At 54.3% G+C, this 20,098-nt stretch overlaps 1 protein-coding gene across 2 annotated transcripts in view; it reads right to left on the bottom strand.

Moving 5' to 3' along the window:
- The window catches only part of MLC1 (modulator of VRAC current 1), a 19,203-nt gene extending 999 nt beyond the window's left edge, over nt 1-18,204 (bottom strand). Inside the window, exons 1-10 of one of the 2 annotated variants that reach the window (XM_031656165.1) lie at nt 18,035-18,204; nt 17,670-17,728; nt 17,040-17,275; nt 15,441-15,530; nt 12,807-12,860; nt 12,397-12,498; nt 9,926-10,027; nt 9,324-9,395; nt 6,231-6,347; nt 2,341-2,397 (exon numbers count right to left, since the gene is read on the bottom strand). In XM_031656165.1, the coding sequence (XP_031512025.1) occupies nt 2,341-2,397; nt 6,231-6,347; nt 9,324-9,395; nt 9,926-10,027; nt 12,397-12,498; nt 12,807-12,860; nt 15,441-15,530; nt 17,040-17,216 (771 nt within the window). In that variant the 5' untranslated portion in view covers nt 17,217-17,275; nt 17,670-17,728; nt 18,035-18,204. Of the gene's footprint in view, nt 1-2,340; nt 2,398-6,230; nt 6,348-9,323; nt 9,396-9,925; nt 10,028-12,396; nt 12,499-12,806; nt 12,861-15,440; nt 15,531-17,039; nt 17,276-17,450 lie in introns of both variants that reach the window. The other variant, XM_031656166.1, reaches the window with a different exon arrangement.
- Nucleotides 18,205-20,098: the final 1,894 nt, after the last annotated feature.

Below are 20,098 nucleotides of genomic sequence, written 5' to 3'. Positions count from 1 at the left end.
TTCAGTATGCTTCGTTCAGTTACGTATTGCTAATGACAGATATCCAGAGGCTGTAGACAGCGGAGACATTATGAGGCTGCTTATGGCTATCAGCACCTCCACCTGGAAAAAGCAGCGGGTTGCAGGGCCAGGGCGAGCCGGGAGCCCAGACAGGGGGCGTGGCCAGGTGCTCAGGGGCCCTGAGATCCCAAGCTGATTCCAGTATGGCTTCTGCTGGAAACCTCTCCCTTTCTTTTTTTCTTTTTTCTTTTTCTTTTCTTTCCTTTTTTTTTTTTTTTTGAGACGGAGTCTCGCTCTATCACCAGGCTGGAGTGCAGTGGTGATCTCGGCTCACTGCAACTCCGCCTCCCAGGTTCAAGCAATTCTCCTGCCTCAGCCTCCCAAGTAGCTGGGATTACAGGCGCCTGCCACCACGCCCAGCTAATTTTTGTATTTTTAGTAGAGAAGGGGTTTTGCCATGTTGGTCAGGCTGGTTTTGAACTGCTGACCTCAGGTGATCCACCCACCTCGGCCTCCCAAAGTGCTGTGATCACAGGCGTGAGTCACCGTGCCCGGCCTGCCTTTCTTTCTTTTCTGAGATGCAGTCTCGCTCTGTAGCCCAGGCAGGAGTGCAGTGGCACAATCTCTGCTCACTGCAACCTCTGCCTCCTGGGTTCAAACAATTCTCCTGCCTCGGCCTCCTGAGTAGCTGGGATTACAGGCATGCGTCACCACACCCGACTAATTGTTTTGTATTTTTAGTAGAGACAGGGTTTCACCATATTGTCAGGCTGGTCTCAAACTCCTGACCTTGTGATCCACCCACCTTGGCCTCCCAAAGTTCTGGGATTACAGGCATGACCAGCCTGCCTTTTCATTCAAAGTGCAGTGCCGGCCGGGCACGGTGGCTCAAGCCTGTAATCCTAGCACTTTGGGAGGCCCGAGGCAGGCGGATCGAGGTCGGGAGGTCCGAGACCATCACCAGCTGTACGGTGAAACCCGTCTCTACTAAAAATACAAAAACTAGCCGGGCGAGGTGGCTGGCCTGTAGTCCCAGCTACCGGGAGGCTGAGAGGCGGGAGAATAAGCGTAAACCGGGGGAGGGAGCTTGCAGTGAGCTGAGATCGGCCACTACACTCCAGTCTGAGCAAACTTGAACTCCGTCTCAAAAAAAACAAAGTGCAGTGCCACGAGTTTTTAAATATATACTACCTAGGCATGGTGGCTCACGTCTGTAATCCCAGCACTTTGGGAGGCCAAGGCGGGCAGATCACCTGAGGTCACTAGTTCGAGACCAGCCTGCCCAACATGGCAAAACCCCCATCTCTACTACAAATACAAAAACTAACCGGGCATGGTGGCACATGCCTGTAGTCCCAGCTACTTGGGAGGCTGAGGCAGGAGAAAACTTGAACCCAGGAGACAGAGGTTACAATGAGCTTAGATCACACCACTGCACTCCAGCCTAGGTGACAGAGCAAGACAGAGCAAGACTGCCTCAAACAAACTAAACCAAGAAACAAAAAACATTTACCTGCAATTCTCCACTCTTGAAAAAATAACCCTTCGGCATGGGTCACCTCCTTCACTGTTCTGAAGTCTATCCTTTTAACCCAGCCCAAATTCCCGTTTGACCCGTCAAGTCTCAGAGACAGCCTTCACTCATGCCAAGCACGGGCAGTCACCTTGCAAAGCACTCAGGGTCCACGTTTTGGCAGCAGTCATTAATAATCGGCCAGTATGTATCCCACCACTGCCAGTTTGTGGCAGTTTTGGCCGGGCACGGTGGCTCACGCCTGTAATCCCAGCACTTTGGGAGGTCGAGGCAGGTGGATCACCTGAAGTCAGGAGTTCGAGACCAGCCTGGCCAACATGGTGAAAACCCGTCCCTACTAAAAATACAAAAATTAGCCAGGTGAGGTGGCAGGCACCTATAATCCCAGCTACTCGAGAGGCTGAGGCAAGAGAATCGCTTGAACCCAGGAGGCGGAGGTTGCAGTGAGCCAAGATTGTGCCATTGCACTCTAGCCTAGGGACAAGAGCAAGACTGTGTCTCAAAAAAAAAATAATAATAATGAAATCGACCAGCCTTAGGAGGTGCAGATGATGCTCAGGCACTGGTCTCCTTCCGTGGTTAAGCATGGAGAGCGCTTCCAGAGTCTACACCGCCTTGCTCAGGTCTGCCTGTCCCTGGGAACAGTCCCTGCTGGACGGGCCAGCCTCCACCTCCCACAACCTCCACCTTCCTCAGCCTACAGGCCCTGCAGCCGGGTCCCTAGAGTCTGGGGCTGGAGCCTGGTCACAAGGCACCAAGAGAGGGCGGGGCCGGGCCCTGGCACCTGGGGTGAGGGGTTCACCTACCAGACACTTGCTGGGACACTCTGCTGTCACATGGCTGGCAATGGCACTTGGAAAGCACTAAGAGAAAGGAAAAAGGAAAGATTTTAGGGGAAATAGTCCAAGAAGTCAAATTCCAAACATGTGCTCTCCCACCAGTGACCCCTCCATCCAGGCTGCCTGGCTGGTGCAGGGCTCGCGTTGGGCGAGGGGGGCGGTGACTGAGGGCGCAGCTGGGGCAGGGACGGGTCTGCAGGGAAGCAGGGGTAGCCTCTCAGAGGTTTTGTGTGCTCTCTGTTCCTTGACCATTGGTTTAAAATTGTAAGCCTGTAGAAGAGCTGCCAGAGCAGTGCAGTGGTCATCTGAGGCATCTGAGGCCCCAAAATCACCAGTCCTTGACAGTCACATCTGTGCTCTCTCCAGCTGTCCCAGACAGCCTGACGCCTGAACACCCGAGTGTGCTGGCTGAGCCCAGGGCACTCGTGCACACACCCAAAGCAGCACCACGCCCGAGAGACTGCACGTGGGGCCGATGTGGTCCATGCCCAGATTCTTCCACTTGTCCTCAGCATGTTCTTTTTTAAATTTTTTAAATTTTTCTTTCTTCTTTTTCTTTCTTTCTTTTTTTTTTTAAAGACAGAGTCTTGCTCTGTCACCCAGGCTGGAGTATAGTGGCGCGATCTCAATTCCCTTCAACCTCCGCCTCCCAGGTTCAAGCCTCCCAAGTAGCTGGGATATAGGCGCCCACCACCACGCCCGGCTAATTTTTGTATATTTAGTAGAGATGGGGTTTCGCCTTGTTGGCCAGGCTGGTCTCGAACTCCCGACCTTGTGATCCACCCGCCTTGGCCTCCCAAAGTGCTGGGATTACAGGTGTGAACCACCGCACCCGGCCCTGATCATGCTCTTTCTAGAACTGTTTGTTTGTTTCTTCCTGATCCAGACTCAGTCGCCATTGTGCTCATAGTCTCCTTGTGGGTCTGTTAATCGGGGAGTCCCTCAGCCTCTGTCACCTCCGTTACCCGGATGCTTCTGGGGACCGCAGCCCATCAGCTGCGGTCGGGCCTCCGTGTGGGACAGGATTTCTTCACAATGAGCCTTGGGGAGCCTCGGAGGAGCCTCTGCAGTGCCCCAGGGTGTGGACTGCCCCTTCCTGATGATGCTGACTTGACTCACTGGGTTAGGGGGATCTGCGGGTTCCTCTGCTGGATGGACGCCTCTTCCTTTTTATAACCAAGAAATGCCCTTTTCCCACTTACTGTGAGGAGCCTGCCTTAGTTCCACATAATGTGGGCAGAGGGAGGACGCATGATCTTCGTCCTCCTCATCCCCCCGAAGGCGTCCAGGTGCCAGCACGCGCCAGCACCCCAGCCCGGCCTGCTGGGGAGAGGACTGCCTCAGCCAGGTGAGAGGGTGGGCAGGACAGAGACAGGCTCGGAGCAGGGGAGCCTGGGCAGCGAGGGGAAGACTGGGGAGCTGAGGAGCTGCCGGTGCAAAGGCCCCAAGCTGTCTGCAGCGGGGGGTGTGGCCCTGGCCAGGGAGGCTGAGGTGTCAGTACAGGGGTGTCTCCTGGGCTTGGTGCTTCTGAAAGAGCCTTCTACCTGTAAGCAGCAGTGAGGGCACAGGAAGGGATGGTGGCTTCAGGGCGGCCTATTCAAGGCCCCAGTGAGCCACAGGAGGGTGGGAGTTTCCCTGTTTACCCAGCACAGTCACTCCGACCCCTGCCCTAGAGGTCCAGGAAGCTCAGCCATAAGGGCTGGGGCAGCTCAGTCAAGGGCCCTGCCCTGGTAGGGTCTGGACCTGCAGCCCAGCCCCCAACTCCAGCCCTGGGCACCTGGTGCAGGCCCTGGGCCCCTCTGCCGCACCCAGGCCAGACTCAGGCAGGCGGAGCTGGCTCCCCCATCACGTGCACCTCAGTGCCCTCCCCTCCTCCTGGGGTCTCCTGGGCTGCTCCTGCCCTGAAAAGAGGATTGGGAGTGTGGGTGGATTTAGGGACACCCAGGAGGCAGCACCTGATGGGCATGGGGTGCTCTGGGGAGAGCAGGGCAGCCCCCGGGGCAGGAGGGGTCTGCGGGGCGGGAGGGGCCATGTGATGAGGGCTGACTGCAGGGGCAGGGAAGGGGGTGCGGCGAGTGCCTTTCATTCTCAACTTTTTGCAGGTAGTGGTCTCCATCCTCCCTTAGCTTCGGGATGTAATCCCTGCATGTCAGACCCCAGGGTCAGATGTGCACACCTGCAGGCGTCATTCTCTCTGTACAGACCCGCTTGGGTGGGCACCCACGTGAGTTCTGTGTCTTGGCAGCCGGCCCTGGTCCTGCCCCTTCCGGGGCTGTGGCTCCATCCCAGCTCGGCCCTGCCTGGGTCTCTTTCCGGCTCTGAGTGCCTCAGCAGCCCGCTAGATTGGGCACTGGTGCCCTGGGGGCATTGCTCTGAGCCTACTGACCCCCACAGGGAGCTGAGCCACAGCTGCCACCAATGGGATGTGTACACCCGGCAGGTATGGGCCTCAGTCCACCCGGGTCGCACTTCACTCGGGCATGGCCCCTTCTCGCAGTCCACCCGGCCGCATCGGCCCCGGGTATGTAGTCCTTCTCGGGCAGTCCACCCGGCCGTACCGCTCCCGGGCAGGCCCCTTCGGCAGTCCACCCGCCGCACTGCCCCGGTGGCGTGGCTCCTTCGGTAGTCCACCGGCCACTGGCCCCGGCAGGCGCGGCCCCTTCGGCAGTCCGCCCGGGCCGTACCGGCCTCGGCAGGCGTGGGCCTCGCAGTCCGCCCGCCGTACCGGGCCCCGGGAGCACGCCAGGCCCTTCTCGGTGGTCCGCTGTCAGACTGGCCCCGGCACGCGCGGCGGGCCCTTCTCAGCCAGGGAAGAGCCCCTGCTGCCTGCAGGAGCCTGCAGTCGATGCTGGGTGCTCACCATTCCTGCTCATGTACATAAGAGAACAGGGGCAAAATCTAGAAATCCACACAGCATGAGACAAACCAGGGGCTGGCCATCAACACCGGTGTGCAGGCCACTACATGGCAAGGTGCCAAGGACCGCACGGGGTTTCGCCCGGAGGCAGGTGGGCGGTGGCTCTGGGTGGGCCACAGGCCGTGAAGGGATCTGGCGTGTGGAGGGGTTGCTCTGGACTCAGTGTTCTGAGGGAACACACCTGTGATCCCAGCACTTTGGGAGGTCGAGGCAGGCAGATCACTTGAGGTCAGGAGTTCAAGACCAGCCTGGCCAACATGGCAAAACCCCGTCTCTACCAAAAATACAAACAAATTAGCTGGGCATGGTGGTCCACACCTGTAATCCCAGCTACTCAGGAGGCTGAGGTGGGCAAACTGCTTGAACCTGGGGCGGGGCAGAGGTTGTAGTGAGGTGAGATCGCGCCACTGTACTCCAGCCTGGGCGGCAGAGTGAGACTCCATCTCAAAAAAAATAAATAAATAAACAAAATAAATTAAAATAAATAAAACGCTGCCCATGTATTGAGCATGTGGCATGTGCTAGGTGCTGTGTGACACATCTGCTATGGTAACATTTAATATAAAGTAATAACAGAAATACGCTGCATTGTATAAAAGACATGTTGTAATATAAATGCATTATAGATTAGAAAATTATATAGAATAATGAACATCTATGGCCTGACATTCATATGTTTAAAAAATTAGAATAATAAAAATAATTGGTATTTTTTTCAGGAAAAATAATATAAAATAATCATACAAACTAATATAAAAGCAGTTAATTCTTTGACTCATTTAATCCTTAACTCCCCAGTTCTTCTGAACTGGGGTCTGGCAAGGACCTTCTGTGGTGCCTCCCTGTCTGAGTGCACCAAGACTGAGCTCGGGGCCCAGCCACGCAGGATCTGAGCGGCGTGGCCCACAGCGGTGGCGGGCGGGCCAGAGGGGGTACTCACGGCCACTAGGATCCAAAAGAACGTCACTGAGAGGTGTGGGCCTGAGACTGAGTCATCCACGTTCAGGGCAATGATCCCCCCGAGGACGGCAGAGATGCCTGCGATTACCTCGACGACCTGGAGGGGACGGGACAACACCGGCTCATGGGGGCCGCCCTGAGGAAGTGGAGACACCCCCAGATTCCCAGAATGCACTGTGCAAACACGGACCCCCAGGAGCAGGGTGCGGTGGGCTGGCCCAGGCTCTAACCGTGGTGGAGCCCACTTGGACAGACCCCCAACCTCACCTGGCCCAGCCCCCTCTGCCCTCAGCTGCATCTTTTCACGTCCCTCCTGGAGTAAAATAGCTGAAGGGGTGTCTCCCCCACTGCTGCTTTTGTCTACAGAAACTGAGGGTATTGACCTGACAGTGGTGAGGGCAGAAAATCAAGACCCTCAGACCCCCTTCCCTGTCCTCACAGTGTGGCAGGCGGTGGTGCCCAGACCCTGGACCCCATTGAGGGGACTCGGGAAAACAGGCCTGTGGCAGAAGCAGCTTCCCATAGGACACGCCCACCCACCCGTGCCATGTGGGTTTGCCATTGCCACGGCAACACTGGACGCCACCACCCCTTTCTGTGCCAACGATCCTACCACCTGGACGCTACCACCCCTTTTCTAGAAATTTCTGCATGATCTGTCCCTTAATTAGCATATACTTACAAGAGGGTATAAATAGGAGGCAGAGCTGTCTCTGAGCTGCTGCTCGAGGCGCCCTGTCGGCTGGGGAGCCCTGCTCAACTGCCACTGCAATCAAAGCTTCTGTCTGCCACCAGCAGCTCGCCCTTGAATTCTTTCCTGGACAAAGCCAAGAACCCTCCTGGCCTAAGCCCTGGCTGTGGGCTCATCTGCCCTGCACCATCAGGGCTGCAAACAGCACCGACAGACCCAGGGAGGGCTGGGGAAGAAACCAATGCCCGAACGCCTGCTCGCACGAAGGATCTCTGTGAGGCGCACATGCAGAGCTGTGGCCGGCAGGAAAGCCAGGCGTGAGGAGCCGGCCAGCAGGGGCCTGGGGGCCAGACAGGACCTGGGCAGCCAGGCCTCGCATCCAGAAGGCACAAAACTCCAGATGCACAAAGAAAGCTGAATTCCCAGCCAGGCACGGCGGCTCACGCTTATAATCCCAGCACTCTGGGAGGCCGAGGCAGACAGATCACGAGGTCAGGAGTTTGAGGCCAGCCTGGCCAACATGGTAAACCCCGTCTCTACTAAAAACACAACACTTAGCCCAGCGTGTTGGCGCATGCCTGTAATCCCAGCTACTCGGGAGGCTGAGGTAGGACAATCGCTTAAACCCAGGAGGCAGAGGTTGCACTGAGCCCATGCCACTGCACTCCAGCCTGGGCGACAGAGTGAGACTCCACCTTAAAAAAATAAAATAAAATAAAAAATGAAGCTGAATTCCCACCTGACAGAGACCATGACCACCACGCAGAAAACTCCGGAAACAGAGAGACCGCCCACAAAGGACAGCACCTGGGCGTCCGCAGACGCAGACGGTGGAATAAACACGTCCTCGGGGAAACTGTCAACCTGGACCTCTCTCCAGGCGAATTGTCACTTAGGAATGAGGAGAACCAGCCCAAACTGGAGAAGCCTCTTGAAAACCGACTTCTAAAGAATGAAGCAGAACGGGGCCAGGCACAATGGCTCACGCCTGTAATTCCAGCATTGTGGGAGGCCGAGGCGGGCAGATCACCTGAGGTCAGGAGATGAGACCAGCCTGGCCAGCATGGTGAAACCCTGTCTCTACTAAAAATACAAAAATTAGCCAGGTGTGGTGGTGGGTGCTTGTAGTCCCAGCTACTCGGGAGGCTGAGGCGGGGGAATCGCTTGAACCCGGGAGGCAGAGGTTGCAGTGAGCTGAGACTGCAGCACTGCACTCCAGCCTGGGCAACAGAGCAGGACTCTGTCTCAAAATAAAAGAAAAAAAAAAGAAGCAGAACAGAAATGGAACCTAAAAGAGAACTGAAATGCTAAATAAAGGGAAGCAAAGGCCCTGGGAAATGCACAGGGACCAAGTCAAGCACACAGGAGGCTGTCCCATTTTTGGAGTCAAAAGGCAAAATGTCACTAAACATCACACGCTAGACAACAAGGCCAAGGCAGAGGCAAGCGGGACAGACGTCGCATGATCCATTTATCAAGGAGCGCGTTCGAATATGAAGGGCAACCGCCAAAAGGATACTGAAAGCTCTCCCATCCAAAATTAGAGGGAAAAGGAAGGATGGAGCCTCTGCCAATTCAAAAGAAGGCAGGGAAGGAGGGAAAAAGGCAAAATCGGGGAAAATGGAAAACTCAAAAGATGGTGAAAATAAGTAGAAATTTATCAGTAATAACTCTCAAAGGAAATGGGCTACATTCAAAAGGCTAGGGAGAGAGAATGACATAAGATAAAGAACAAAATGCAGTTACGTGCTGCTTGTAACAACTATACCAAGGTATAAGGCAAGAAAAGTTGAAAGTAAGAAGAAGAGAGGCCGGGTGCGGTGGCTCACGCCTGTAATCCCAGCACTTTGGAAGGCCTGGGTGGGTGGATCACTTGAGGTCAGGAGTTCAAGACCAGCCTGGCCAAAACGTCGAAACCCCACATCTACTAAAATTAGAATAATTAACCGGGTGTGGTGGCGGGCGCCTGTAGTCCCAGCTCCTCAGGAGGCTGAGGCAGGAGAATCACTTGAACCCGGGAGGCAGAGGCGGCAGTGAGCTGAGATCGTGCCACTGCATCCCAGCCTGGCTGACGGAGTGAGACTCCGTCTCAAAAAATAAGAATAATGATTCCTCAGGGACAGCAGTGTCGACACACCTACAGCGATAACCAACTCCCCCCTAAAACTTAGGGAACACCAGCAGCACCTTTCACGATAGGGTACATTGTTACCAACGACACTAGTAACAGACTAGAGTCTCCACAGATGAGGCGCACGCTGCCCTGCAGTCTAGACAGCCAACTCTTAGCCAACTCGGAATAGAAACCTGACGTTTAATCCAGCCTCAGTCACCCCCGACAGAGTATGAGAGAAAAGAGAAAGAAAAGGGAAGTTTTCTTACTGAATAAGATTTCAGGACCCGAGCAGGAAATGGTACTTCGCCCAGAATGTTGGTGCTGTCAGACATGGAGCCCTACAAAGAAACAGAGCTGTCACCCCGGGTGCACGGGCACAGGGACCTGGCACTGCTGCTGGATCCGGCCGCCGTGAGCAGTGGGCCAGGTCGGCCTGCGGTGTAGACGCGAGACGACCTTGGAGTCGCCCATGGATCTCTGGGCTTGAGGAAACATTCGCACACACAGTCCTTGCACACGAAAACACGTTTACAGGTATTTTAGCAGATGTGGTGTCTCCTGGTCATCCCCTCGGGACGAGCACCGAGCGCCGGACTGAGTCAGGCTTAGTGGGAGGGGAAGGGTACAGCATCTGTCCTCACCTCCCTGTAGCCAGTGGCCACCAACCCCTCACCCAGCTCCCGACCTGCTTCTGGCCGGGGTTTCTAAGACCCAGGAGAGTGGGGTCTCGTGGGAACACCCTGGAGCAGCCCAGATCGGCCCTCCGAAGGTGACGCTGAGACCCACTCTGCAGATGGGGGTGCGACTCGCTCACCCTGGGGCAACGCCTCTGCACCCCCTGCCCTGTGGGGCCAGAAGCTGCACCCACCTTCTTTTTCTTGCAGTACTCCTCGCTGGACCGTGCAGACATGATCACCGTGGCCGCCATGAGCAGCTCCAGCAGGAGCAGCAGGATAAGGTTGAAGTTGATCTGCCAAAGGGCACACACGCTTCAGCACCGGGCCCGCCTTTCTCACGCCACTGTGCTTCAGCGTCCACGGGGCCGCCTCCCGGGCAGGCTGCACAGGACTCTGGGCCATGGTCCCCACTTTTCCCGTCCAGGGCCGGCTGTGAGGCACTGTGGGCCGCACAGTCTCTCTGTCTCACATGGGTCTTTGGGGTCTTTCGGTTTTTAAAACCATGCTTAGTTCAAAGGCTGTACAAATGCAGGCCAGGGCTGGATTTGGCCTTGGGCTCTGGTCTACCGACCCCAATCTGAACGTTCCTTGTTCCCACGAAAGCCTGCACTGGAATGTTTAGAGCAGCTTCATGTATGATTGTTAAACTCTGAGAACATAAGGTTTTTTGGAGGGTAATGAAACTACTGTGGGCCCTGACCATATTGGCAGTCACATGAATTTATACGTGTGTTAATATTCATAGACGCATACATTTAAAAAAGTCAGTGTAGCTGTCTGACAATCTGACAATTTTTTATTTTTATTTTTATTTTTATTTTTTTTTGAGACGGAGTTTTGCTTTTGTTGCCCAGGCTGGAGTGCAAATGGCGCGATCTTGGCTCACCGCAACCTCTGCCTCCCAGGTTCAAATGATTCTCCTGCCTCAGCCTCCCGAGTAGCTGGGATTACAGGTGCCCGCCAGCACACCCGGCTAATGTTGTATTTTTAGTAGAGACGGGGTTTCTCCATGTTGGTCAGGCTGGTCTCAAACTCCTGACCTCAGGTAATCCACCCACCTCAGCCTCCCAAAGTGCTGGGATTATAGGTGTGAGCCACCACACCCGGCCTGACAATTTTTGAAATACATTTTAAAAAGAAAGAATGCAGAACCATATTCAACTAAAAACAGAGCCTCGAAATATATGAAGTCATAACTAACAGAGCCACAGGAAGATGGAAATGCACCAGCAGTGGTGGGGAAGGACTTGAAACACTTTTCGTAGGAACTGACACATCAGGCGGAGGGTTACTAAAAATACAAAAATTAGCCAGGCGCGGAGGCTCATGCTTATGATCCCAGCACTTTGGGAGACCAAGGCGGGTGGATCGCCTGAGGTCAGGAGTTCTAAACCAGCCTGATCAACATGGTGAAACCCCTTCTCTACTAAAAATACAAAAATTAGCTAGGCACGGTGGCGCACGCCTGTGATCCCAGCACTTTGGGAGGCCGAGGTGGGCGAATCACCTGAGGTCGGGAATTCGAGACCAGCCTGACCAACATGGAGAAACCCTGTCTCTACTAAAAATACAAAAATTAGCCGGGCACGGTGGCGCATGTAATCCCAGCTACTCGGGAGGCTGAGACAGGAGAACTGCTTGACCCTGAGAGGCGGAGGTCACAGTGAGCCGAGATGGCACCACTGCACTCCAGCCTGGGCAAGAGAGTGAGATTCTTTCTCAAAAAGAGAGAAAAACAAAAAGGCAGTGTAGGTGTTCCCACTGGGTTCTCCTGTGTCTGCTCTTTTTTCCTGCCCAATGAGAGTGTCCAGGACATACTCAAGGCTCCTCCAGCTTTCCCCAATCATAAAGTGCATTCCACAAGTCACACAAAGCAGGAGGCCCTCTTTGCAGTATCTCAGATGAGGTCCTGGTTTCCTTTGAGATTTTTATCTTTTTTGTTTGTTTGTTTTTTGAGACAGTGTCTCACTCTGTCTGCCAGGCTGGACTGCAGTGGCACCATTTCGGCTCCCACAACCTCTGCCACCCACAATTTCCCATTTTTGTTTAGAGGTGCATAGAACAATTGTCTTACACAGATTGGATGAAACATGGTATTATGTTACTGTTAATTTTTTTTTTTTTTTTGAGATGGGGTCTCGCTCTATTGCCCAGGCTGGAGTTCAGTGGCTGGATCTCAGTTCACTGCAAGCTCCGCCTCCCGGGTTTACGCCATTCTCCTGCCTCAGCCTCCCGAGTAGCTGGGACTACAGGTGCCCGCCAATATGCCCGGCTAGTTTTTTTGTATTTTTTAGTAGAGACGGGTTTTCACCGTGTTAGCCAGGATGGTCTCGATCTCCTGACCTCGTGATCCGCCCGTCTCGGCCTCCCAAAATGCTGGGATTACGGGCTTGAGCCACCGCGCCTGGCCGTTACTGTTAATTTTTAAGGATCGTTGCAAAAGACATTGTTTACCAATAAATCTGTCCAGCAGAATCACAAGACTTCAATAAAGACAATTATTTTCTTTAGACGCGTAAATAAAACTCTCAACGTTTGTCAAATTCAAGAGCTATGAATAACATTTACCACCTATTTCCAGCTCGACAAACATTTGGTGACACCATTCGTGGGGGTGGGGCTGTGGGTGTCAGGCCTCAGCGCGAAGCTCGCGTGAACTTACATTTATTGCTGATGGGTTCAGGATTAGTTTGCATCCAAACCAAATTAAACACGTAGTGGTCACAGCAAATGTGGAAACGAACAATATCTGAAAGTTGGGAATCTGAAAAACAAGGCAGGAGGGGTTTTCCTTCTCTGAATAACGAAAGAAAAAAGGTAACAGATAAACCACACTTGAGGCCATTAACTAAAAATTATCCTGATTAGGACACAATGGTGGGGAGTCCTGTGTGCTCAGCCTGCTCTCCCCTCCGTGCAGCAAAGGTTGGGCTGGGCAGGAGCTTCACTGTCTGGGGGGCAACCTCAGGGGCCCCTCTCGGTGCCACAATGTCCGTGTGTGGGCACACACGGGCACACTGTCGGCCCCTCCGGCTTTTTCCCTGGCAGAGGCTGGGTGCAAGCTGGACTCACCACATTGGCATTCCTCCTGGAGACGGTGAAGCTCACAATTGCCGAGGGGATGCACTGGAATGAAACCAGAATCCCATGAGTCCGCCGCTCACCCAAGCAACTGAGACCCTGAAATACTCTAACATTTGCGCTTCCAGAAGGATCCGAATCATATTCGCAAAACAGTGTTGCCAGCCCACATGACACAGCGGGTTGGCTTGACTAGAAGGCCCCCAGGTACTTCTCAGTTTTAATTTTTTGTTGAGATGGGGTCTCACTGTTGCCCAAGCTGATCTTAACTTTGGGCTCAAGTGATCTGTTCACCTTGGCTTCCCAAAGCACTGGGGTTACAGGCGTGAGCCACTGCACCCAACCCCCAGGTACTTCAAAATAATTTATTCTGAAAAAAGTTTTTATTTTTCTGATGTGCTAAAAAGATATTTGTGAATGAAGGCTCTTCCAGCTGGATAAGCTTTGAAGTCTAGAATGTAACTCATGCAGGCACAAGACCTGGTCTTTGCTGAAAATCACCCAAAAAGGAAAACGTATCAGCCAGGTGCAGTGGCTCACACCTCTAATCCCAACTACTCGGGAGGCTGAGCTGGGAGGATCTCCTGAGCCCAGGAAGTCGAGGTTGCAGTGAGCTGTGATTACACCCTGCATTCCAGCCTCGGTGACAGAGCGAGACCTTGTCTCGAAAAAAAAAAAAAAAGAAAAGAAAAAGAAAGAGGAGGCCGGGCGTGGTGGCTCACACCTGCAATCCCAGCACTTTGGGAAGCGGAGGCAGGTGAATCATGAGGTCAGGAGTTTGAGACCAGCCTGGCCAACATAGTGAAACCCCTTCTCTACTAAAAATACAAAAAAATTAGCCTGGCTTGGTGGCGGGCGCCTGTAGTCCCAGCTACTCAGGAGGCCGAGGCAGGAGAATTGCTTGAACCCAGGAGGCGGAGGTCGCAGGAAGCTGAGATCACCCCACTGCACTCCAACCTGGGCAACAGAGCGAGACTCCATCCAAAAAAAAAAAAAAAGGAATCAAGGAAGGAAGGAAGGAAGAAAAAGAGGAAGGAAGGAGCGAAGGAAGGAGCAAGACTCTGCATGTGAGGGAGGCCGAAAGGAGTCCCAGAGCCCCTCGGCCTTCTTGTTTCCAAAGGGCCACACCAAGGCTAGGAGTACAGGGCCAGGGATGGAGGTTGGGACGTCAGGGGCAGGGAGGTGAGCAGAGTCGGGCCAGCCCAGGCCTGTGGCCCTTGCTTCTGCAGCCATGGGACCCCGGGCTCTGAGGCGGGGGTGCGGGCAGGGGCATCTGAGGGGCTGAGCACAGCAGTGCTGGGTGAGGAGGCGGGAGAAGCCCCGTTGGGGCCTGAGTGAGGGGCAGAGCTGGGGCCAGGACAGTCAGGCTCAGTTCAGCACCCACTCAGGTGCCACGAGGGCCCAGGGTAGAGAAGAAAGGCCGGGGGCAGGGCCAAGTGGGGCCAAGGCTGGGCGCGGGTGGGCACTTGCCCATATCCGGCGGCCGCTGAAGCTGAAGGGGCACAGCCCACAGCTCCACTGGGACAAGGGCGGCTCCCATGGTGAGGACAAAGGCCACGGAGAAGCTTCCAGAGAGGGCAGCAGAGTGGGACGAGTCACCTGCCCCAAAGAGCTTTGTTCTAAGGGAGCAGAGACCCAGGACAGCACAGGATGGGGCGTCCACTTTGTTTTTAAGACTTCGGAGGGCGCTGCAGGGGACAGTCACCAACAGTGTCCCTAGAGAAAGGGCAGGGGCCAGAGACCCAGCAGGCGTGGGGAAGCGAGACGAGGGGAAGCGAGAGGAGGGGAGTGCTCGGAACTGGCTGAAGCAGGAGGGGCATGGGGTCAGCGGGTTGTGAGCCAGAGCCCAGGGGTCGGCCAGCACTGTGCTCTAGCAGCAGGGACGCTGGAGAGGCAGTGGCCGGGGCTCGCAGAGGACCAGGGGTCAGCGGTCGTCTGTTCTCCTTTGCTCTGAGGATCAGTGGGTGCCCCCACACAGCACTGTGTAAGATTCTAGAAAAACAGCATGAAGCTTTGGGAGGGTGTGGGGCGCAGGTCTCAGTCCCAGTCCCCTTGAGGGCAGATACTGCCAGTTTTGGCAAGATGCAGCCGCAGGATCAGAATCAACATGCAATTCCCTGCACAGGCATCTGCAGAGCAAGGTTCAGACCTGCTTCGTCGGTAATTCTCAAAGGTGATGAATCCTATGTGAAACTAAAGTCATATGAAGAGATTTTTTTTTTTTTGAGTTGAAGTTTCACTCTTGTCGCCAGGCTGGAGTTCAGTGGCCCGATCTCGGCTCACCGCAACCTCTGCCTCCTGGGTTCAAGTGATTCTCCTGCCTCAGCCTCCCGAGTAGCTGGGACGACAGGCATGCACCACCACGCCCGGCTAATTTTTCTATTTTTATAGAGATGGGGTTTCTCCATGTTTGTCAGGCTGGTCTCAAACTCCTGACCTCAGGTGATCCGCCTGCCTGCGCCCCCCAAGGTGCTGGGATGACAGGCGTGAGCCACCGTGCCCGGCCCATATGAGGAGATTTGAATGAAGTACAGGTGACAGAAACCTGCACATCTCAGAGCAAAGAAACCTGAGCACGTGCCGGCGAGCTCGGGCACCGGAAGAGACCTGGAGGAAGCTGCTTACAGAGCCTGCAGCACAGCGCAAGTAATCCATCTCGGCAGGGAACACGTTCCCTAGGTACAGCGAAAACCCTGAGGTCACCAGGAGGCAGCTCTGCAAGACAGCGACAGAAGCCCAGGTTACAACGCACCCCGTCCCTGGCTGGACACCGACCTTTCAGCTTCCACTTCACTGTCTCTGCGTGTTGGTGACTCACCCACGGCCCCCAGCATCAACCGCACCTGCACCCGGGGCCCGCCCAACCTGGACTCCTCCTGTAGGGCAGACGCAGCCCCGCTGCAGCCCAGGACATGGACCAGCCTCCCCCAGCCACGTCTGAGCATGGACCCCCATGCTGTTACCTGGAGGAGAGAAGGAAGGGGATCTGCCAATATTTAGAGCAAGGAATGGCACCTCTCCCCACAAAATACCCCTGTCCCAACATGTTGTGTGTACAGAGTCTTCCGGATCCCATACTCAGGTCCAGATGCGAGACTGGAAAGCAACTGCCCATCCCCCTCCATCTGCAGAACCTAATTTCCAGATCTGGAAGAAGATCCCTCCAGGCACCGGCTCCAGGCCTAGGGGCTCCCGAGCAGGGAAGACCCTAGCAGGAGGCGGGGCGGGGGGCTCTCTCTCATGCACAGCACCCCAGGGGTGAGACAGAGGGGAGTCAGTGTCAAAGGTCACTGGGACCCAGGGTCCTGGCAGAGGAAGCGAGGTCTGGGACAGAGGGGACCTGGCCTGGGCAGGGGAGGGGCTGCAACCAAGTCCAGGGCACCGGGTGGAGGAGGGCAGAGCCCGGAGATGGCCGCCACCACCCGGGAACCGCCTGTCCCCAGCTCCGAGGCGGATGGCTGTCTTGGTGAGGCATGCTCAGGCCATGGGAGTTGGACGGGACCACTGTGGGTGCTGCAGGGGCTGCCGGCGGAGGCGAGGGCACAGGGAGGGGAGAGATTGCGGCCTGGATCTCATTCTCAGCCCAAGCTGCACGGAACCTGGAGTGCCTGCAGAGAGGCCTGTCCTGCGGCCTGGCTCTGAGCAGCTGCACACACTCAGGCCCAAGTGGCTCCGCCAATCATCTCTGTGCCCACGACGGTGCCGGGAATGGCCAGGACCCCAGGGAAGTCCCTCGGACATCTGGCGCTGCCCGTCCGCCCTAGGCCAGTTCCTTTACACACCAGCTCCCTCCCAGCCGACCCCTGCGGCTCTCCCTAGGAGGAGGAGGTCCCTGAGGTTCTCTCACCGAGGCCTGACCTGAGGGCCTGAGACACCTCCTCCCACCTTTGCAGGTGACCCCTCGGAGGACTCTGGACCCCCAGAGCCGAGGGTCATGGAGGCTCTCGGGGCCCATGGGTAGTCCCGGGACTGTCCCTGCCCTGGTGGGACTCAACCACAGCCTGGAGCAGCTCGAGGCTGGCACAACAGACACCCATAAATTAATAAAAGTAACTGTGAAAACACAAGCAAAACAAGCTCGTCAGCACCCAAGAGTTCTGCAGCATCAGGGTTAGTCTGAGAGTTGCTCTTTCTGTCCCACCCGGGGCTCCAGGGTGCCGCGGTCCATCACCAGAGGGACCAGGTGCTCGTGGCCCTCCAAGGTGTTGGTGTAGAGCTACTCACCCCCATCAGCACGGAGAAGACCCACGTCTTGGGGCTGAAGCAGGGGGGCAGTCTCTTCGACAGCTGCAGGTCGCTCGGCTTCGTGTCTGGTGCGTAGCTGGCGGGGTCTTGCCGGCCCCGCTCCAGTGTGGGCATCCGGTCATAGGCCAGCTCCTCTCTGAATGGCTCCTGGGTCATGGCACTTGGGGACACCACAGCTGTGCTGAATGTACAGCCACGTGTCACCAGTTCTTTATCTGGAATAAAATTATCATTGGTTTTGGCCGCTCTGAAGAAACTTCAATAAGTTGTTTCCAAGAAATATTTTTTAACAGAAGAAATATTGTTCACACTGAAGTGCTCTAAATTTGAAGAAGAAAATGAGCACTTGAATCTAAAAGTGAAAAAAATAACTTTCCTGGAAAAACAGACCTGAATAGTCTGGGTTCAGGGTGAGATTCTACGCTTTAAATGCCTCATTGATCCATGAGGGCCCTCCAGGTGCAACAACACCTGACAACTTCCATCGGCAACTTCGTCCATGAACCCATCACGCCGGGGACTCAAGCACATTAAACTGCTCCAATTGGTAGCTAAACAAGAGATTGTAAAATACGCCTCTACTTAACAGCTTAATGTCTGAGCACTTACCTCCCCGCCGCTCGGCAGTTGGGAGCGCTGGTCTCTGGGTGAGGGACTTCCAGCAAGAACTATTCACAAATGAAACAAAAGCTCAGCAAACTTGCGCTGAAGGCAGGGGAAGGAGAGCTGCTTCCTGAATATCAATGAGGGGAGGAATCCGGTGGATCCTAGAAATGTTTCGTGTTGGTTGTATAAACCACTGCCTGGGAGCTGTCAGAACCCAACTAGGAAAGGAAGGGCCATCCTGTGTCACTCGCCAAAGACCTCGGGTATCTCAGAAGAAAGAAGTGTCCCTAAGGTTAGAATCCCACCAAATACACATTCCGAGCAGGCCCTGTTTCTGAAACATAGCTGTTTGCTCAAAGGTCTCATACATCTTTCCAAGCAGACTTTTTCTATCCCCCACAGCCACACGGTGGGAATCGCCTTCACGAGGTCACACAAGCATTCTCGCACTCGGCTTAGCTGTGTGGCCCTTGGGCTGCTCCAGATTCGGCCCTGTGGTTTGCGTGGGCAGCCTGGACGGCTGGTAGGCCCAGTCCCGCTGCCCCCTTTATCTCTGCTCACCAAGCAGAGAGAAACCACAGCAATGTGTGTCGCCCAGAGACACTGGCACCCTGACAGTTACAGGGGCAGATTCTTTGTGCACATTGTAAAAAGGCTGAAACCAAAGTTTCTGAAAAACCAGCTCCTTAAACCATGAACCCACATTAAAACTTGAGTAAAGTCATCAGGTTCCAGACCATGGAATGTTCTGTTGTCTTTGTTTCAATCAAGGAAGATGCTTTTAATAAGCTTTTATTAGCTTTTAGTAATATTATACATGCAAGCATCCCCACCCCAGTGAAAATGCCCACTAAATTACCTCGATCAAAACGAGTAAGTATCAAGTACACACAAATGCAGCTCAAAACACTTTGCTCAACCACATCCCCACGGGAAACAGCAGTGATAAATCGTTAGCAATAAACGAAAGTTTAAGCTATACTGATATTTTAGGGTTGGCTAATTTCGTGCCAGCCACCGCAGCCAATGTTCTGTTGTCTTCGTTTCAATACAACAAGGATGAGAAATAATTTTCACAAACTATAATCCATGAAGTCAAGAACTATTCTGAATGGATTGAGAAACCTCCCAAACTTCTTTTCTGTCTTTTAAATCTATAAACGGGATTAGTGGGAATTAGTCCAACTGGATCGAATCCTCCTGTGTTTCTTTTTGTTTGAAAAAAATGTGAATCGGATTTCAACATTTTTTCTTTCAAAAGTTCTCCACTTAAAAATGCAAACAGGCTGCCCTGAACCAGAGGTTGCAGAGCAAACCCCTCAGCTTCCCAGATCATAAGTCGTCACTTGAGAAATGCTCCCATGTTACCGTTGGCAACGCTAGTTTCTAGAACAGGCCCTGTTCTTTCATACGATCTTCCAACAAATTCTTGCTCCTAAAATGCCCTTCCTCCCTCTGCCTGCTGACGTTCCATCATCATTCAACATTCAACAAACATTTACGGGGTGGACAGAGAAGTGACATCCTTCCTATAGGCTGTTTACAATCAATGGGGGCACAGGAGTGCACAGGATAAACAAATAGTGTGTTATTCAGTGATATGGTTTGGCTGTGTCCCCACCCAAATCTCATCTTGAATTGTAATTCCCATAATCCCTATGTGTCATGGGAGGGACCTGGTGGGAGGTAATTGAACCATGGGGGTGGTTACCCCCGCGCTGCTGTTCTCCTGACAGTGAGTGAGTTCTCACGAGATCTGATGGTCTTTTATAAGGGGCTTTCCCCCCTTTTGCTCGGGACTTCTCCTTCCTGCTGCCTGGTGAAGACGGACATGTTTGCTTCCCCTTCCACCATGATTGTAAGTTTCCGGAGGCCTCCACAGCCCTGTGGAACTATGAGTTAATTAAACCTCTTTCCTTTATAAGGACCTGACCCTAAAATTACCCAGTCTTGGGTATGTTCTTATAGCAGCATGAGAACAGACTAGTATGTCCAGCAACACATGTGATTGCCTCTATGAGGGAAAATAAGTCAGGGGAGAGAAATGAGGGGCTGCTGTTTGCAGGGGCCAGAGCAGGCCTCAGTGAGAAGAAGGCAGGGAGGGGAGGCTGGCAAAGCAAAGGACACAGGTGGGGGAGGGCAGGTGAGGACCATGCAAGGGGGGTACAGGTAGGACAGCCGGGTACTAGCACCTGTGGGTGTGGAGACGACTCTGCTTCGACTCTGAGGCAGACCTGCTGGAGGGGTCTGGGCAGAGCAGCATCTGGTCACTCACTGGGTGGAGAGCAGGCTGGGGGGTGGGAGGAGCAGGTGCTGCCTGGCATTGAGGTGGCAATGGGCAAGCGGTGAGGAGGGACTGGGCTCTGAATAGGGTTTGAAGAGCGGACGCAATCTGCTGTCAGAGCGATGTTGCCGAGTTCTGTCTGAGCAGT

Source organism: Papio anubis, chromosome 16 (genome assembly GCF_008728515.1).
Source record: "Papio anubis isolate 15944 chromosome 16, Panubis1.0, whole genome shotgun sequence".
NCBI lineage: Eukaryota > Metazoa > Chordata > Mammalia > Primates > Cercopithecidae > Papio > Papio anubis.
The sequence above is the reverse complement of the archived record's forward strand: the minus strand, read 5'-3'. Positions and strand labels throughout refer to the sequence as shown.